The 18,260-nt window shown below is 38.9% G+C and overlaps 1 protein-coding gene across 1 annotated transcript in view; it reads left to right on the top strand.

Annotated features, from left to right (window-relative positions):
• mospd2 (motile sperm domain containing 2) overlaps window positions 1–14,722 on the top strand; it is a 17,270-nt gene extending 2,548 nt beyond the window's left edge. The window contains exons 6-15 of the mRNA XM_024287254.2: window positions 77–137; window positions 220–258; window positions 341–465; window positions 1,384–1,557; window positions 6,720–6,838; window positions 10,422–10,515; window positions 10,588–10,684; window positions 11,800–11,920; window positions 12,023–12,125; window positions 14,200–14,722. Of these exons, the coding sequence (XP_024143022.1) occupies window positions 77–137; window positions 220–258; window positions 341–465; window positions 1,384–1,557; window positions 6,720–6,838; window positions 10,422–10,515; window positions 10,588–10,684; window positions 11,800–11,920; window positions 12,023–12,125; window positions 14,200–14,352 (1,086 nt within the window). The 3' untranslated portion in view covers window positions 14,353–14,722. The remainder of the gene's footprint in view (window positions 1–76; window positions 138–219; window positions 259–340; window positions 466–1,383; window positions 1,558–6,719; window positions 6,839–10,421; window positions 10,516–10,587; window positions 10,685–11,799; window positions 11,921–12,022; window positions 12,126–14,199) is intronic.
• Window positions 14,723–18,260: the final 3,538 nt, after the last annotated feature.

An 18,260-nucleotide genomic window follows, 5' to 3' on the forward strand; every position in this document is an offset into this window, starting at 1 on the left:
AATACAGTTACTTCAGATTTACAGATAGCAGATTTTTTTTATTTCTTCAAATAAAAATGTTCTTTTTGTTTTTCAGGACATGGACTTTGTAAAATATGTTGTGAATTGCTTCAAAGTATACTATCCCAAGTTTTTATGTAAGTAATATATGTTATTTTATAGCCCATTTACTCTAATGTGAAAAATGATAGTGAAAATATAAATTTTTGTTCCTTTTAGCTAAAATGGTGATAGTGGATATGCCATGGATCATGAATGGTGAGTTTGATTCATCAACATTTCTTTGAAAGAACTTGTAATAATTAGGACTTTTCCAGCATTAAATGTCTTCTCCTTGCAGCTGCGTGGAAGATCGTGAAGAGCTGGTTGGGTCCTGAAGCAATCAGTAAACTGAAGTTTGCATCCAAAGCTGAAGTCCTGACCTACATTGACCCAGAGTACCTGCCGCCTCACATGGGTGGAACGGTAAAAGCTCCTGCCTTTGAACTCTTCTTTCATTTACACAACACTCAGTATAAAATAGATTCATGACTCATTTTCCAGTGATATCTCAATGGAATTGAGTCTTTTTGATACATTTTTCCTAATTTATTCTCATGGATGTGTGAGCAGGAATTAAGAAACTATTTAATCTATCCTCTTCAGTGAATTATGATAACAAAAAATGTTTATTTTGTGTTTTAAACTTGATTCAATTCAATAAACTTTATTATTCCCCTAAGTGTAGTAAGAAATGGGTTAACTTTGTTCTATTCTCTTTATCCACATGTTGACTGTTCTTTGCCTTATAGTTGTTTTTTTAACAATAAGCAGCAAAAAAATCTGAATAAAGGGTATTTATGTATATTATTTTTTCCACTCAGCATAAACAAATATTTAAAAACTGCCATTTAGAAATCCCTAAAGTCTGAATCCACTTTATAATCAGTAATCACTATTGTTGTCAAGAAAACGCACCTAAATTTAAAAAAAAAAGTACAATAACTGAAGTTGTGACTGTGCATGATTTTAAACGAAGGCTATTGAAAAAGAAATGACTCAAATCGAGTCCAGTAGCTGCTTCAATCACTTCACCCTGTTTGTTTCATCAGGTTCCTGCAGATTATAGAGTTCTGCTGGGTTTAACTGACAGATATTTGGGTTCCACACCATCAAGTTTTGTATAAACCAGCAGCAGCAATTGTTTAAAATCTATGGCTCTATACTTACACTGGTAACTCCTGTAAGGTTTCAGGAACAGGGTGGGTGTGGTATATTTAGCTGTGCCCTAAATGTGAGGCTGAATCTCAGCTCAGATTCGTGATACTAATCTAATCAGATCTGACCAAAAGTCCAAATTCCAGGTTTCAGTGGTTAAAAAATCAGTTTGTGTTCATATTCCAGGATCCCTTCAAGTACAGTTACCCACCCCTTCCTGACGATGACTTCCAAACACCCATCAACGACAACGGCCCAGCCATCACAGAGGACGAGACTGAGAGCAAAGAGGCCGAACAGGAGAGCAAAGACACTCTGGAGTCGAGCTTCAATTCAGATGTCGTCCCGAAGTCCAAGAAGGTACGACTTTCTTTTTTGCAAAAAGTCTCTATTAGCAGTACTTAGGTCAATGCAGTTTAGTCCTATATACATTTCTATTAGCAGTACTGAGGTCAATGCAGTTCAGTCCTATATACATTTCTATTTGTAGTACTGAGATTAATGCAGTTTACTCCATTATACATTTCTAATGACAGTACTGAGGTCAATGCAGTTTAGTCTTTTATGAAGTCATAACCATTACATTGAAATTTGAAGAGAAACTAAGCAAAAAATAGACAAAAACTTCCAAATAATCTTAGTTCTATTTAAATAGTTAATCCTCATATAGTGTTTGGGTCAAAACTGATCTCTGTTTGAGTGTGAAAATTGGTTAGTTTTGACCTAAGCACAATGTTAGGGCTAAGTGACGACAGAAATTAGTTAAGTGAGAGGAAAATTCCCACTAAATAAAAGATAACTTAGACTAGATACCGGCCACGGTGTGTTTTGATTCTTTGGGCTCGGAGAACAAAAAAGTTTCAAAAACATCTTTTGTAAGACAAAAAAAAAATAAAAAGCAAACATGACAAAAGAAGTTACTTCTGATTCCACGTGTTCAAGATAAAGCTGTTGAAATGGCTCTTCTTGACAGTAGGGGAACTCTTCTTTGGAGCACGTCGGCATGTTTCCTTCTTTCCTCCATCTTTAACCTCAAATCAGTTTCTGATCAAGCTCTTTTCTCAGTGGATCACCCTCACTGACATGATTATGAAGCCTTCGCTCTTTGAAGGTGGCTCCTGATCCTCGTGGCTCCCCTCAAATCCACGCGCCTGTTGCATGTTCCGCACCGCTTTTCTTTCGTTTTCTCCTCGCGCCCGCAGAGAAACCAGCATCTCTTTTTTCAGGCCTGTTTCTGGATTCCTGTTTCCCAGCGGCGTGTCGCTCCGTCACAGCCAGCCGCCGCCGCGGGTGGGGGACATTTTTCAAGCCTCCGCCGTCGCCGCCTCCCTCTGCTGTCACTGTATTGACTGTGGTTGTAGGCCGCCTGCAGCTTATGTCGCCGAATCTGCTCGTTTTTCTCGCCACTTTTCCTGCTTTCCTTTTAATAGGAAATTCCATGAGAAATCAAGTCGTGATTCATGGCTATGATGAAAGTTTTGCACGCCCTTTTCATTTACAGCTGTTTTCCTGTTTCGCCGTACAAAGGGAGAAACAAGGTTTCATGTTCCTGCTGTCTTTAAGGAATAAATCAGATTACAAAGGAGACCAAAGCTACTCCCATGAGCCTCCTAAGCTCCTCTGAGCAAAGAATACTCCCATTGTTAATAAAACCACATAAGTTATGCACAAGAGCTTATAGATTACCAAAGATGCAAATCAGGTTTTTGTAAGGCTCACCATAATCTGCAGACGTTAGAAACCAAAAAAAAACACGTTGTGCTTGAAATGACTCACGTTTAGAGAGATTTAGCAATATAATGTTATGATGTGGCTAACTGCTCTTCAAACACAGAAGAAAGTTTTCTTTGAAAAACAGATTACACAATCCAGATGAGGTTGACTGTAGCGGAGGGAAGTCGTCTGCCAGAATTGTAACAGTTTCTGCAGAAACACAACTTTTGCACCTTGAAATGAACCAAAAATTCTTACCCCAGTGGCAGATTTCCTTTAAAAAAAGAATCTGCCAATGTGATTAGAAAAAAAGTCTTGCGATTGTTATTTTAAGAAAGAAATTCTGGCCACTAAAAGAAGATTATTTTGCTTTTCAACAACTTTCTTGATAAGATTATTTTTACTCTCTTAAGATGTGCAGAAAAAGCCGGATGTCACCGTTTTCACCTAAAACATCTTCAGACATTTAGTGTTATCGGTTGGATTATTCAAGAACTTCCTGTTTAAGATTATGGAAGTTTCTTTTAAATTACGGAGAAAGCTTTTGTTTAAAGAAACAGTCGGGTTCATACCTTCTTCACTCCTATTAGCTGAGGAAACCACATTCATAAAGTTGTGGAGTAAATGTATTTTTCAGCTTCTGGTTCCTCCTGTTTAAAGCTAACAAACATTTCCTCCACTTTCTGCATTGTTTGTTCTAACCTGAAGTTCTTCTGAGTTTTAGGAAGGTCCCAAAAGCTCCAGGAAGTTAACACTATTTTTCTTTTTTTGTTGTTGTTTGTTTCTTTTCTTTTTGTTTTGATACAAGGGCTGGAAGTGGTAACGCTGTGTAAGACTCGCAGCCGATCGAGAAGATCGTCCTGGTCAACCGCTGCCGTCTCCGAGACTCACTCCTCCTTTTCACCTGTCCTGGACCTTTCAGCACTTTGGCTTCCAAACACTTTTTTAAAAATCTTTTTTCCTCAAAGGAACTGAGCCGTAATGACTTTTAACAATTTTAAGACTTTTATTAGTTGACTGAAAAGCCATAACAACCTCACACTACTAGTAACTGGAAATGAAGAAACTACTAATTACTGTAATATTACAGTAGAACAAGTTCTTGACCTTCAGCACTTCCTCTTTCACCTTTGAGGTGAATTTCTCACACAAACCTTCTGTGCCTTGTCCTCTAGATCAGTGTTTTTCAACCATTTATTTAATTTTATGTATTAAATACATTAATTTAAAATATATACAATAAAAATACCTAAAACTGAACGACAGAAGCCCAAGAAAACAGATAAAATAAACAATAAATCATTGTAAACAACAAATTCAGATTTATCGATTAAATCGATACATTGTCCAACCGAGTAGATAGAATATGAAAGATCATAAAAGACTTTTGTCTTTGTGTTTATTTGATTCAAGACACTTTTAAAAGGATGGCTGCCCCGTGATTTTACAGCAATTTGCTCTTATTTTGGAAAAAGTTCCACCACTAACTGTCCCTGCCAATCATTCTTGGAGGCCTCACTGTACGTAACCAATCGGACGTGGTTATTGTCCTCACTTCCTTGTGCCGACGTGGCTCAAAGATTTTTATTTAAAAAAAAATAATAACAAAAAATTGTGTTTAGTTGGTGTAGCTAAACACCATCTGTGTCCGACTGTGTAAAAAGGGCATAAAACAATGAAGCTTAAAGACGTGAGTCTGTCCGCCATCAGCAGCATCAGTATGTCACTACATATCCCATGATTCATTGGGTTAATAGGATAGCAACTCTTCCTTTTAGTTAATTGTCATGAAGTACAACAAATGCAAATATTCATCAGTCTGTTGTAACAGCAAATATGTTGGAGGTAATACCCGACAAAGTGTGCACTATCAGAAATTAATGGACAACATGAAACATTATCCATTAATGTCTGATAATGCACACTTCGGGGGGCATTATCCTGCTTACACCATTGCTGCTTACAAAGAAAGATGTATTCAATCAGTTTTTAGTATTTTGATCTTGTTACTTTTAATCCTCTTTTCCATAAAAAGCAGATCATTTGATACACTGAAAAAAGTGAAACATTTAAAACTTGTCATATTTTAAAATATTAGTTTTATCAAATATTTTTTTTAATTTGAAAAGTACGAATTTTAACTTAAAAAAAATTAAAGAACTTTCGATTTTTACTTTTTTCAGTGCGGCGCATTGTCATGGTAACGGCTACAGAGCCCGCATCAACCTCGCGTGCAGCTGCAAAGAAAAATGATAAATATGCTGCTTGTCATGTTCAACTCTTAGAGCTTTTTTTTCAAGATTGTAAAGCAAAAATTTTTCTTTTAAGAAGCGAAAGTCAATTCCTCCTCGTGCCTTATTTCCTCTTTTTTAGACTATTTTCCCTCTTTTTTTTTTGTTGCTACATCCCAGTCCTAAAAATGATCAAATTAACCAAAAAAGTCTAAGAAAACTTTAAAATAATTTGTTTTGTCCAATGTTTTGCTGTTGTGATAAACTGCGGAATAGCAGATGACAACTTGTGTTTTTATTTTTATGGATTTGTTAATTATTAGAATACCAGACGGTATTTAGGCATACACAGTGATATAGAAGATTTGGACAATGTGACCAGCACTTCTTATTTAGGTGTCCATTATCACTTTCTAATCCTTATCCTGCAGTCAATCAGAATCAAGAATTCACCCAGACTGTGGTATTAAAACCAAGCACTTAAAAAAATAAAAAGAAGTTATAAAAACAATCAAAAAATGAATGACGCTAAATTAAAACAGCTCATGAACACTATTAACTAAAAATACATTGAAATAATAGTTGTTGTTTTTTTTTTCATTTTAAAAAAGTGACAAATTTGACCCAAAAAATTCCTAAAAACTAAAGATTTTTTGGTTCGTGGTGAGCCTTGTGATTTTTGTCCCAAGACAAAGTGAACCTTGGCTCAACAAAGGTTGAAAAACACTGAGCTAGTAGCGTCTTTAGTCAAGTCTGTGACTTGTTTGTGCTGATCACCGTGTTTGTGCCTTTCAACATTTCATCACATTTTGTCCTCAACATTTGCCTTTGCACCCAATATGAAGGAGTCGCTCATTTCTGTCATTAAAAGTGTTTTCATTCTTTTATTTGATCAATTATAAAAACACTCATTTTGTATTTTATTAACCTGTAATCCTTTTACTTGACTGATTTTGGTAGACTGTCATTGTAATTGTTTCTGACACTGCAATCCAAGTGTTTTGGATTTGATTTGCATCTATTGCTACTTAATTGTGTTAATTGCTCTTAAAATGAATAAATACAGACATGTATTAATAAACCATCCTGATGTCTTTTTTTATTTTCTAACTGTTGAAGCACACACCACAGTCAGATGTTTCTTCCACTTCCCCTCCGATCTACGCCGTTTCTCCCCCGTCAACAGTTGTGTGGTCCGTTTGTGCAGAATGTGGGTCAAAGTTTGAGCCGAGTCACGGCCTGAACCACTTTGGCTTTTTGTTTGTTCAGTCGGAAGTCATGAGTTTGAGGTTTCTTGGTTCTGTTTTTCATGAACGCATTTGGAACAAAGGTCAGAAGTCATGAGGGGAGAAAAGGCCACTGTGTTTAAAAAAGATTCTCCTCCGATTCCCACTTTGCCAATATTTCATTAGATCAGCTCCTTACAGATAGGCAGCAGCTTTTGTTCACTCAGCTTTTTCTTGCGTGAAGGGCAAGGTTCAAACATGTCTCTGTAGAGGAGCATGGAAGATAAGGCTCACCTGATGATGTTGGCTGCATATCTGGGTCTGTCTAATTGAGCGGTCTCTGCTGTTTCAGGTGAATTTCCAGGAGGAGGCTTCCAAGGCAGAGGACAAAGATAGAGGAGAATCAAATGTCAGGGCAAACGGAGCCAGGAAGCCCACGAACACCTTCAAAGGCCCCCTGATGGATGTTAGGTAGGTCAGAGGGCTGCAGCTCCTCTCAAGTGTCTCAACCTTACAAGGATTTGCAGCAGAGGTTATTGGGATGGGAAAAAAGGTTGATACAGGATCTAATTTGACACATTGTCTTGATAGAAACTGCTGCTAAACCAATAATCCATCCACTTCTGCTTCTAAGTAGAGATGCTCTAACCTGTATCTGCACACAAACTTCTTCTAGAGGAGTGGAGCTCCTCCCAAGTGACAGATCTCCTTTGCCAAAGCTGTCCTGCAGAGGAAATATATATATATAATATTTCCTCACAAAAAACAACCCCAATCCAGTGAGCATCCCCTTAAAATCTGAGCACCAGACCCTCCCAATCCTCCCAATCCACGAAAACGAGCAGGTCCTCACATTGTGATGTCACAAAGTGAGCAACAGCCCCTTCCAGGAAGAGTTTGTAAGCAAGTGTGCAAGCCCCACCCCCAAGCTAACGCAAACACTTCTCCATCGAGCTAGCGATGATTAGGTAAACAATTTCATTTTATATGCACAATACTCACATCCATCTTTGCACAAAGTTCAGATGTTGTTTGTTTTCGTGCGCATAATGAAGACGCGCTAACGAGGCCGTTTCTGAGATGATGTCAGGAAATGGGCGGGACTCACAAGAAGTGAAAGGCGGAGCCTCAGAAATCGAGACGTCTTATTTCAGGGTAGAAAAATGAGCTCACGATATTGGCTCATATTTACTTTAAAATTTGTTCTTTAGTGTACCAAAGGTAATATAACATCATACAGTATATATGGATAAAGTTTACTGTGAAAGGTTTCATATTTCATGAAATAAACCCTTTAAAGATCATAATGATCATAATTAAAAAAGCAAAGCAAATATTATAAAACAATGTATTTTAGAAATAAAAACACAATTCCATAACATGAAACAAAATAAAACATTTTGGTAAACATTTCTACAAATCAAAATGAAATGTTAAAAAAATGAAACTATTCTAAATGCTAAATAACTTTGGATTGAAATGATGAATAAAAGTCATCATCCAATTAATGATATCCTGTAGTATGTACCGTTTCATTGTTTTAACATTTCATTTTAATTTCTTGAAATTATTTATGTTTTCTTAAAAGTGTTTTTCATTTTTAAGGAAACCCGAAGCGATTCATTTTCAAGTTTTAGTGACCGTTAAAGGTGGAAATTTTTATTTCAAGATGCACTCAGTCAAAAATGAATGCATCATTAAAAAAGGGAGAAGCATGTCATCCGAGTCCTTGGAGACGCATGAAAAGAGCGTCTGATCCGTCAGTGGACCTCAAAGACATCAGGCTCTGCGGTGGAACATCCTTCCAAAAAGCAGCACTACTGAACCTGCAGGGTGTTCCGTTTCCCTTCACAGTATCTTAGAAGATGAAGGTTTAAGGAGGTCATTCAATCAGAAATCAAGTTATATCGACCGTTTTTTTTTTTTGTTTTTGTTTATAAAAGCTGTTTTAATAACTCAGTCTAAACAATGGGAACGTAGTTTATTTAAAACCAGCTAAAACAGGTTATCTATAAAAACACTGACGGCTGATTTAGTTTGTTTTAGTGCCTGAAGTGCTTCCTGGATGAACTGCAACAGCAAAATGCAGTTTTAGGTTGAGATTAAGAATTAATCTGCCTTTTTGTCTCCAGTTAAAACTCCCCCAATTCTCGTCGTACACGCTCGCTTTAAGGGTTACTGGTTTTATGCCTCATACAGATATTTACTCTGGCGCTTCATCCATTATTCAGTCCCATGTTTACAACAACATCCTAAAATCCTGCGGCGGTGGCGTGATGCTAGAGATGGTTTTTCAGGGAGAAAACTACCAACGGAGACTCTCAAACTGCAACAATCTGACTATTTTCTGTTGGACCTTCATCCCATGAGAATGATGTCAGTGTTTCTGTCATGTTATTGGTGGTTTTTAGGCCTCCAGGCTGTGAATTAAAGTGGTTTAATTGAAGCCTAAATGTGGCTGTTCTTCACAGTTAAGTGAGCTTTAACTCAAGAGTTTTCAGGGTTTTAATCGTGTTTTTAGAAATCTGTTTGATGTGAGGAAATAAAACAGGACAGAGAAAAGCTTATGTAGTCCAAGAAGCCTCTTTAGTTCACAGGAAGTCAATGTAGGTTAACCTCCACGGCTGTTTAAAGACAATTCTTCTCATATTTATATTTATTGCATACATATAAAGCGCTATACAAGTATATGCCATTTACTAGATTTTGATCTGTTTTAAAAGTGTTTTTTTTAATTATGATTATACTGTTTTTAGTCTTTTTTTAATTGTATATAACATTATAATATAACATTTTTCTTAATGTTACATTTCTGTTTCAGACCAAAGAAAAACTAATATTCACTGTTTTGTTTAGTAAAATAAACTTCTAAATATGAATATAATCTTGTACTTTTTGGTCTAAAAGTTATCAAGCATTTAGTGATTAAATATTTGTTGAAAAATTACAATTAATCTGACACAAATGTTTAAAAAAATAGTTAAAAAATTAAATTACTGTTTAAAAAGAATGCAGTTGTATTTGTTTTTGTGAGCATAAAATTGCATTAAAAAATAGGGAAAAATATCAATCAAACTTTTAACTAATTTAGCTGATTATTATTACTGAAAACTATTGCAACTTTTTGGAAAAACAGCTACAACTTCACATTTTTGTGCCTCAATTATTACAAAAAAATTCACTCGAGATAGTGGAGGGACTGTACATCAATATAGAGTTTCTCCTTTTTTTATTTTTGGTTGATCCTTGAGATTTCTGTCAAGGAAAAAACTGTTCCTTAGCTCAAAATCACTGTTCTATGTCACAAATAAGCTCTTTTTTAAACTTAATTTTTGCATCTGCTCCTGATTCACTTCAATTTGGAAAAAAAAATATCCAGAAATGCAATTTTGAGCTCAATTTTCCATGTCCCTCATTATTTGAAAAAGGCCACAGAAACATGTTAAAAACACAATTTTTTATTGGAATGGATCTTTCCAGTTTGACTAATAAAGAGAAAATATCAACAAAAAGTCCCAGTTTGAGATGACATGAAGAGAAAACAAAATGAATTTTAAGAAATATATTAAAAGAAACTTAATTAAAGGTCATAAAAATCAAAATTTTCTTTAGAAATATATTATTTACTACATTTAAGATCAATTTGATCCACTATAGTAGTGAAAATCTGAGGATTCAACTGTATCGTCCTTTTATCACAAACTTCTTTTCTCACTAAAAGTGTAAACTTTCTGTCATGTTACTCTCCTGCAGCGGAAGTCTCATTTATTTACGTCAATAGAAGTGTCTTTATATAAACAGTGTATTTGATAACAGAATTATTCATGAGCTGTAGCCAAACACTTGAAAGAAAACGTTTCCCCTGCGGGAACCAGGATGCAGGTACAAACTCTCGGTTAACCAAACAGACATGAAAGCTCAGGAAATGATGAACGATAAATGCCGATTACAAACAAATGGAAACTGGTCTAAATGCCGCGTCTCTCTTCCTGCTGCAGTGACTTTTCCTCAGTTACCACAGATGTTTATGTTTGTCTTCCTGTCTTCGGTTCAGCCCCGCCGAGGAGCTCAGCTTCGGCTCTGGAGAAACAGAAAGGAAATGCCTCATCATTTTGACCAATGTGACCAAAAATCTGGTGGCCTTTAAGGTGAGCCTCATAACGGTAAATCCTCCTTGTGTTTTTGAGCTTTTGAAAGCGTTGCTGATGGTTTGTGTGCAGGTGCGGACCACAGCACCTGAGAAGTACAGAGTGAAGCCCAGCAGCAGCAGCTGTGAGCCGGGAGCTTCAGTGGACATCGTGGTCTCCTTGCATGGAGGTAAAGCACTCAGCAGCGGATGTTCTCCAACCCCAGAATAATCGAGTGGTTCCCTGTATTAGCCTCCCAAAGTGCACTTTGACATGCATATTTTAGGAGGGATAAAAACAATCCTCCTCCCAGCAGAAGCCGTGAACAATCTGTCACTTTTACAGGGATTTTTTCTTTTGTTTTGGATTTTGATTTTTTTTTTTTAACCCTGGAGAGCCCACAGAGTCAAATTTAGCCAATTTTAACCCCGTAACGCCTGAATTTATTCCCAGCTATAAAAAAAAGATATTCACTTATGCTACATTTAGGTAATTTTCTCGCTAATTTGGTTTATCACATATTTACGGAGCCCCTAAAGGGACATAAGTAAAAAAAAATTAAAGTGTAGAAAATAAAAAATAAAAAACAATTAATAACTGGTGGGCACGCAAGTGGATCCTACCAGTTAGTAAGTAGGGCCCACCAGATAGTAATTGGTGCGCACCAGATAGTAAGTGGTGCGCACCAGATAGTAAGTGGGCGCACCACTTACTATCTCGTGCCCACCAGATAGTAATTGGTGCGCACCAGTTAGTAAGAGGTGCCCACCAGTTAGTAAGTGGTGCGCACCACTAGTGGGCACGAGATAGTAAGTGGTGCGCACCACTTACTATCTGGTGGGCACCACTTACTATCTGGTGCGCACCACTTAATATCTCGTGCCCACCAGTTAGTAAGTGGTTCCCACCATTTAGTAAGTGGTGCCCACCAGATAGTAAGTGGTACACACCACTTACTAACTGGTGCTTACCACTTACTATCTCGTGCCAACCAGATAGTAAGTGGTGCGCACCAGATAGTAAGTAGGGCCCACCAGATAGTAAGTGGTGCGCACCAGATAGTAAGTGGTGCCCACCAGATAGTAAGTGGTGCCCACCAGATAGTCAGTGGTGCCCACCAGATAGTAAGTGGTGCCTACCAGATAGTAATTTTTTTTTTTTAACTTTAATTTTTTTTTTCTATGTCCCTTTAGGGGCTCTGTACATATTTGAGACAAAAGTGGTTTTCATTTACCCCAAATGAATATCAAACAAACTTTTTTAACTCATTAAAAATGTTTGACTCAGTTTGTGGTTAACCTGCAGGCTCCCAGGCGTCTCTGCAGGACAGGTTCCTGGTCATGGCCGCAGAGATGGACGGCGCCGGGTCACAAGAACTCGCTCAGTTCTGGAAAGAAGTACCAAAAAGCAAAATCATGGAGCACAGGTGCTATTACAGCTTCACTCTATAATAGGGGAGACTTCTGTCGCTCCTCATCAGGAGAACACATGCTGGAGGTTTGACTTCTCCTCTCTCGTTACGCTGCAGGTTACGCTGTCATGCTCTGAGTAGCTCCAAACCGGCACCAAACGCTTTGAAAGAGAGCGTCGTGGACGGACAGAGCAGCAGGCAGGACGAGTTAACCTCAATGGTGAGACGTTTATTCTCTTTAAATAAAATATTTCAAATTCAGTTTCTCCTCTGCTGCTCTGTTTGTCTGTAAAACAGAGCAGCAGATGTGAGAGCCTCCGCCCGAGCTGCCGGCTTCCACATCAATGAGGGATTTTGGTGTTTATGTCACGGGACATAATTGCTGGAGCTCGCTAATGCTCTCTCCACAAAAAAGAAGATGAAATCGCTTCCTCCTAATAGCTCCGTCTCCATCATCATTAGTCTCGCTGGGTTGAACATCACAAGATGTTATTCATTGACTTTACTGATGTGCGTTTTTTTGTCCGTCTGCAAAAAATATGAAACGTTTTAAGGTGGAGAAGCTAGAAATCACAAACTGGAGCTGCAGCAACGAGTTGCTCTTGATTTATATGTTAATATAACCAGACAAGGACCAGAGGAAATTATGGCCTTTAATTATGTCATTTTTGGACAAAATACAAAAACCTGTCATTTTCTAGGACATAGTTTCTGCAGAGCAACAGGAATTCATTCGAAATTCCCCTTTACATTCTCTCCTGCTTTTCAAAGTTGTTTTGTCTACTGTGGATTCACAACTATTTGAATAAAAAACATTCATTTTTTATTTTTCTTTATATACATATCAACAGAAAAATGCCACAACAACATGTTAAAAATGACACTATTTTCATCAGAGTGGATTTTAATAAACATGAGTTAAATCTTAGTCACAACCATCTCATCTTTGAGTCTGTTACAAGAAAATGAGGAAAAAGCATCAAATTTAAAATCTAAAACAAAAAATAAACTCTAACAAATACATTTAAGACCCACTCTGAGGAAAATTATGTTTTAACATGTTCTTGTGGAGGTCAAATATATAGAAAATTAAGCTTAAATGTCATTAAGTCTGAAATGTTTCTGAATATTTCTTTATTCAAACTGTTGTGAATCAGGAGCAGATACAAAAAAATGAAGAAAAAGGGGGGCGGGGTTGCTCCATGCCAGCAGTCCCTCCCATAAAATGACACAGGCTTCTTGATTTTAGTTAAAAAAGAAAAAAAAAGTAGAATTATAAAAAAAAGACACTAGGAACACTTTGAAAATAGATCCAAAGATGATCAGAGCAGGTTTTTAAACCCAGTCGTCGAGGAATCTGTTGCTGTAAATGTTGATAGCAACATGAATTCCTCTTGATCTTTATAAAAAAAATGTTTGTTTCTTAAAGTCTGCAGAGGTTCGGCTGACAAATCCTTCAGGCGTGACGATTGAAAGCTCACAGATAAAAATAACCACATCCCTGGAGGAAACAGCGAAAACCGCGATGTGACCGAGGGAGTCGCCTGAGTCGAACCCTCTTTAGTGGAAGTTTTACAGCACTGCTGTCTCCGTAGGATGTGTACCGTCTGGATTTAATTTAAGTTCATGTCAAATCGGTACCTCAAAATGAAAAGACACGCGACACGGGCTGAAGGAGAGCGCTTGAATTTGTCTAAGAGGCTTTATTTCCTACTAAACACGTATTTCATCACTCTATACAGACATTTTCTGACCGTAATTATCCACGTTCTCAGAGTCAGTGAATGCACTGAAGTTACCGATTTGGATTGGTCCTTAGTGTTAGCCGCGCCACAATGGGGTCAAAAGTTTTCAAAAGTTATTTTTTAGATTTGAAAACGAAAATTTAACGAACGAACGAGTTTTGAAACCTAGAAAACAGAACATTTGAAGCTGAAAATAATAGTTTTATTAAGAATAGCAAAAAGTTTTGGACATTTTACCTTTTTTTGGCCAAACATCAATATTTGTTTTATTTTGGTTTAAAATAATACTGGTCCCAAATTAGTAACAATAATATAATATAATATTGGCTCCGACACACACTCTTATATGAGCCCGCCCACATTTTCTGGATAAATTCAAGTGATTGACGCGTCTGAAATAAAGCACTAAAATCCACGATAATATCCAGTTGTGGTAGTACCGTACACATCAGTCCTGGTACCAACTCAGAACAGAGTTTTCGCCCCGACTCGTTTACTCCTAAAAGTTGGATCAAACAGATCCTAACGGACTGGAGTTGTGTCTTCCAGCTCCTGCGAGTGACGACCTGCAATCACCGGCTGGAGCAGAAGCTGGACTCGTGTCTGTGGGTCCAGAAGGTCCTGATTGGGTTGGTTCTGGTCCTGGTGGTGCTGAACCTGCAGTGTCTTTACCTGCTGGGAACAGCTCAGCGGCCCTCTTGACCCCCGCCAGCGCGTCGGACACGTCCGCGCCTCCACAGCCGACGATTCCTGTGGTCCTCCCCCACCTGTCCCACCGACTGCTGCCATGGAAACGAGCAGCGGGGGGACGGGGACTGTAAGGACTTCTCACTCAGAGTTCCCAAACGAAGAGATTTTAATCGTCTCTTTTCCGGCACTTTGCAGTTTTACTTGACTGATTCAGTTTAGCAGGTTTTTTTATTAGAACGGTCAAGAAGGAATGTCTTTAAATTATTACAAATCACTGTTGTATTACCCCCAACATGTTTAAAATAGTTAATTTTTATATTATTTAAATCTAAAAAATCTCTATAAAGCTCATTAATATAAAATAAACTTTTTGTCATCTGAATTAAACAGGATTTTTTTGTGAAAGGAAACAGCATTCACTCATTTTCCTCAGCTGCTATTCATGAACCCTCATTAGAGCAGAGGTTTCTAATTGAAAAACACAACAACATATGACCTGATGAAGCTTTCCCCGCGCTCGGACCGGGCAGCCGCAGGAGATCTGCGCTCCCACTATCTCGTTTGGTTTTAATTACCACAACACCCAACTAAAAACTAAAAATACCAAAGCAATTACTGCCAGCACAAGGACGTGGCACAGCCCACTTGTAGCTTTAGTGGGAAGCGTTGATATCTGTAACTAGATCCAGCTCGGAGCGATCCGGACCAGCGTGAGGACAGAGCCGGTTATTAGCCGAGCGAACACCAAAGGCTGCCTGGTGTCAATAAATGCTCTTTGTTTTTTTCCAGTGGGTGGTTTGCTCCCATCTGAGCCACGATTAGAATGATCCGCGTGATTACGAGTCAACAAATCTCAGTGAGGATTACAGCTGTGAACATCTTGGTGCTGCAAAAAGAAACCGTGACCTTGAAACTCCACAGCTTACAATAAATAATAAGTGAAAAATTCTGCCTGTTTCACTTGGCAGATTTTCGAGATAGGAAACCAATTGGACACACCTCTATGGAGAGAAAATAGTCTCACTGGATTTGTCTATGTGTCGTTCTTTAGTTTGAACTGGTATCAAGGCAAATCTGTCACGTTTTTGCTAGATATTCTTCATAATTTAAGTTCAAAGCAGCTGATGTGAAAATTATGATGAACAAGCATTCTAGCAGAATTTAAACACATCATGTACGTATAAATCGGAAGACGTGAACAGAGTCTTGCAACTCTGATCTGTGCATAAATGTGGTTTTGTCTGTGTGTTTCAGGCAATTGTTTGCATAGGAGCCATTTTAAATTTGTAGATAGTAGTGAGTCTATTTTCTCTCCATACACCTTAGTTGGTGTTTCCCCTAATAATGTGTATAGTGTTTGTTCAATTCTAAAAGAAAAACCTTTCAATGTGGGATCAAATTCAACATTCTGTGGGTATAAAAACCAGATTTTGTCAGTAAGTCATTCCAAGTTCATCATTCAAACAGCCATGGTTCAACGGACGAGTAGCACCACCTGGTTATAGCACACCTTCAGGTTGGTACAAAGTAGTCAGATATTGCTGCTGTACTTGTTTCAAAATGTCATCAGCAGACGTATAATAATGATAATGGATTAGATTTATCTGTGCTTTTCCAGACGCTTACAATGAGTATCCATTATTCACTCCTCATTCATACTTAGTGATGATAAACTACTGATGTAGCCACAGCTGCCCTGGGGCAGACTGACTCTGACCATCACCGGGATATTCATTGGAGCCACACTGGAGGCAAGGAGGGGGAAGTGTCTTGCTTGGGTGTCTCCAACTGGTCTTTTTTGACACCTTCGGGACGCAGTGACGGACTCGGAACTGCTGCCAGGTTAGGGTGCCAGTCTGCGTCCCAGGGGTTGGGGACCCCTGATTTAATGGAAACAACCAACATGTCAAAAAAACGACAAGTTTGGGACACGTAGGGGGCCCAAACCATACGTCCATATACGAGTTGATAGTGAGAGTGCGTTGGTTTAACCACTAGAGCCACTGCTTATCTTTGGTGCCCAGATGACCCAACCCTTGCATTGACGTGTTATCCCTCCCATTACAAAGGTGGACAGGGCTTCATGGTTGTCATTAGACACCAGTGAAGATCAAAAATCATTGAAGACCCCACGTCATGGAGGTCGTGAAGACCCCACGACCTCCATGTCAACGTGCCTAGGATAGCAGGAGGGTTACGACAAACCTTCTCGCAGAGTTTTAGCAGACCATGACCAGTACCTAAGAACTGATGCATTCAGACATGGTTTTGCAAATGTCACCCCAGCTGCAGACCCATTTACCAGAGGTGATGAGTACTAGGGTTTCTAGACAAACCACTTGCAACCAACTCCTTGAATGCCTTACAACAGTTACAGGTGACACCTCTGTGGGACCCAGACAATGCAGCAACGGTCTACCGTCCTGTTCACTACTGAGTATCGCGTGATACAGAAATGACAGTCGTCAGCGTCGCTGGAGAAAGCGAGGCGAACAATACATCAAGGTCAACTTGATCCTAAGAAGGGTTCACTTTGGTAAAGGCGGTGCAACAGTCTGGACAGACATCACCCATTTGATTATTGAAGATGACCCAGTCGTTGCAGGTTCAGAGACATCCCAGCCCAGCTTTCTGTTCACGGATGATGCCCTCCATCACATGGTGCCGGAATGGTCAGATAGTGGGAGTGCCTCATATGGTATGACCTCTGACCTGAACCCTATAAAGCAGAGATTGGATGATTGTACCCCACCTCAAAGTGACCCGTCAGAACTTGTAGGCAAGTGAGGAGCATGAGATGTCGCTAAATACTCGTCAGTTATTGGTATCTTTATTATCCTCTTAATTTTTAAATTAAATTAAAATGTTGTTTTCATCCATTATTAGTAATATCAAGGGGGGACTTTTACATATTTCATTAGAATTCAGACCCACTAGGAGAAGCACTCATGTAAACATCCCTAACTTACAGTGAGAAGAGCATTTTAGTGCATCCTCACTTTAATCCTCAAACCGTTTTCTGATGTAAACCTCGCATGTGTGGCCTAAATCCTCTCTATAAAATCCATTTTGTACTATTTTGGTGGAACGTGCCATTGCACTTAACAAACAAGACAAGCGGGGGTTGGCGGAGTGGCGGTTCCTCCAGAGAATACGAGTAAAAGCTTTGGTATCAGACGCGTGTGCGGGTCCAGTTTAAGTGCATCCCCGCCTTCACTCAGGGAAAAAACACTTGGAGACGCCGCACCTCCATCAGAAGCATTTACCCCAGAGGTCAAAGAGGTCACATGACAGACGCACGCCACCGTCTGCACTAATGAGTGCCGGTGGATGCTCCCCCCGCAGCCCCGCGAGTCGGAGCTCCTCCACAGGATTGATTTTGCATTAAACGGCGGTTCAATCGAAGCTCGCGGCCCTCTAGGCGCTCGTGTGGCGTGGAAGGCGGGAGGGGGGCGATGATTTAGCTCAGTGGACAAATTGGGACGGAGAAATCGATCCGCAGAGGGTGCATTTAATTAGGAGGGTGTGGTTACGCTGAGGAACGACTGCTTTTGTCACCGTGTGGTAGATGTTGCTCTCCACGGATGAATTCGCACAACACACACTTTTCATGGACTGTTGGTGTTTATATAGAGACAAACGAGGGATGATTGTTTAGGGTTTTATCTGAAGCCTCCGTCTGCCTCCATGAGCTGCAAACACAAAGACGGATGGAGATTCTCCAAAACAAAAAGCTTAAGAAATACTTGAATTTGCTTTAAATCATGTGTCAAAGTCAAGGCCCGGGGGCCGGATCCGGCCCTCCAGGTCATTATATCCGGCAATCCAGATCATTTTATTGCACTTATTTTTAATTTTAACAAAATATGTTTTTATGGAGTGTAAAATATGGAAAGTTATTTAAGGTTTAAGTTGATTTA

This window comes from Oryzias melastigma, linkage group LG21, assembly GCF_002922805.2.
Source record: "Oryzias melastigma strain HK-1 linkage group LG21, ASM292280v2, whole genome shotgun sequence".
NCBI lineage: Eukaryota > Metazoa > Chordata > Actinopteri > Beloniformes > Adrianichthyidae > Oryzias > Oryzias melastigma.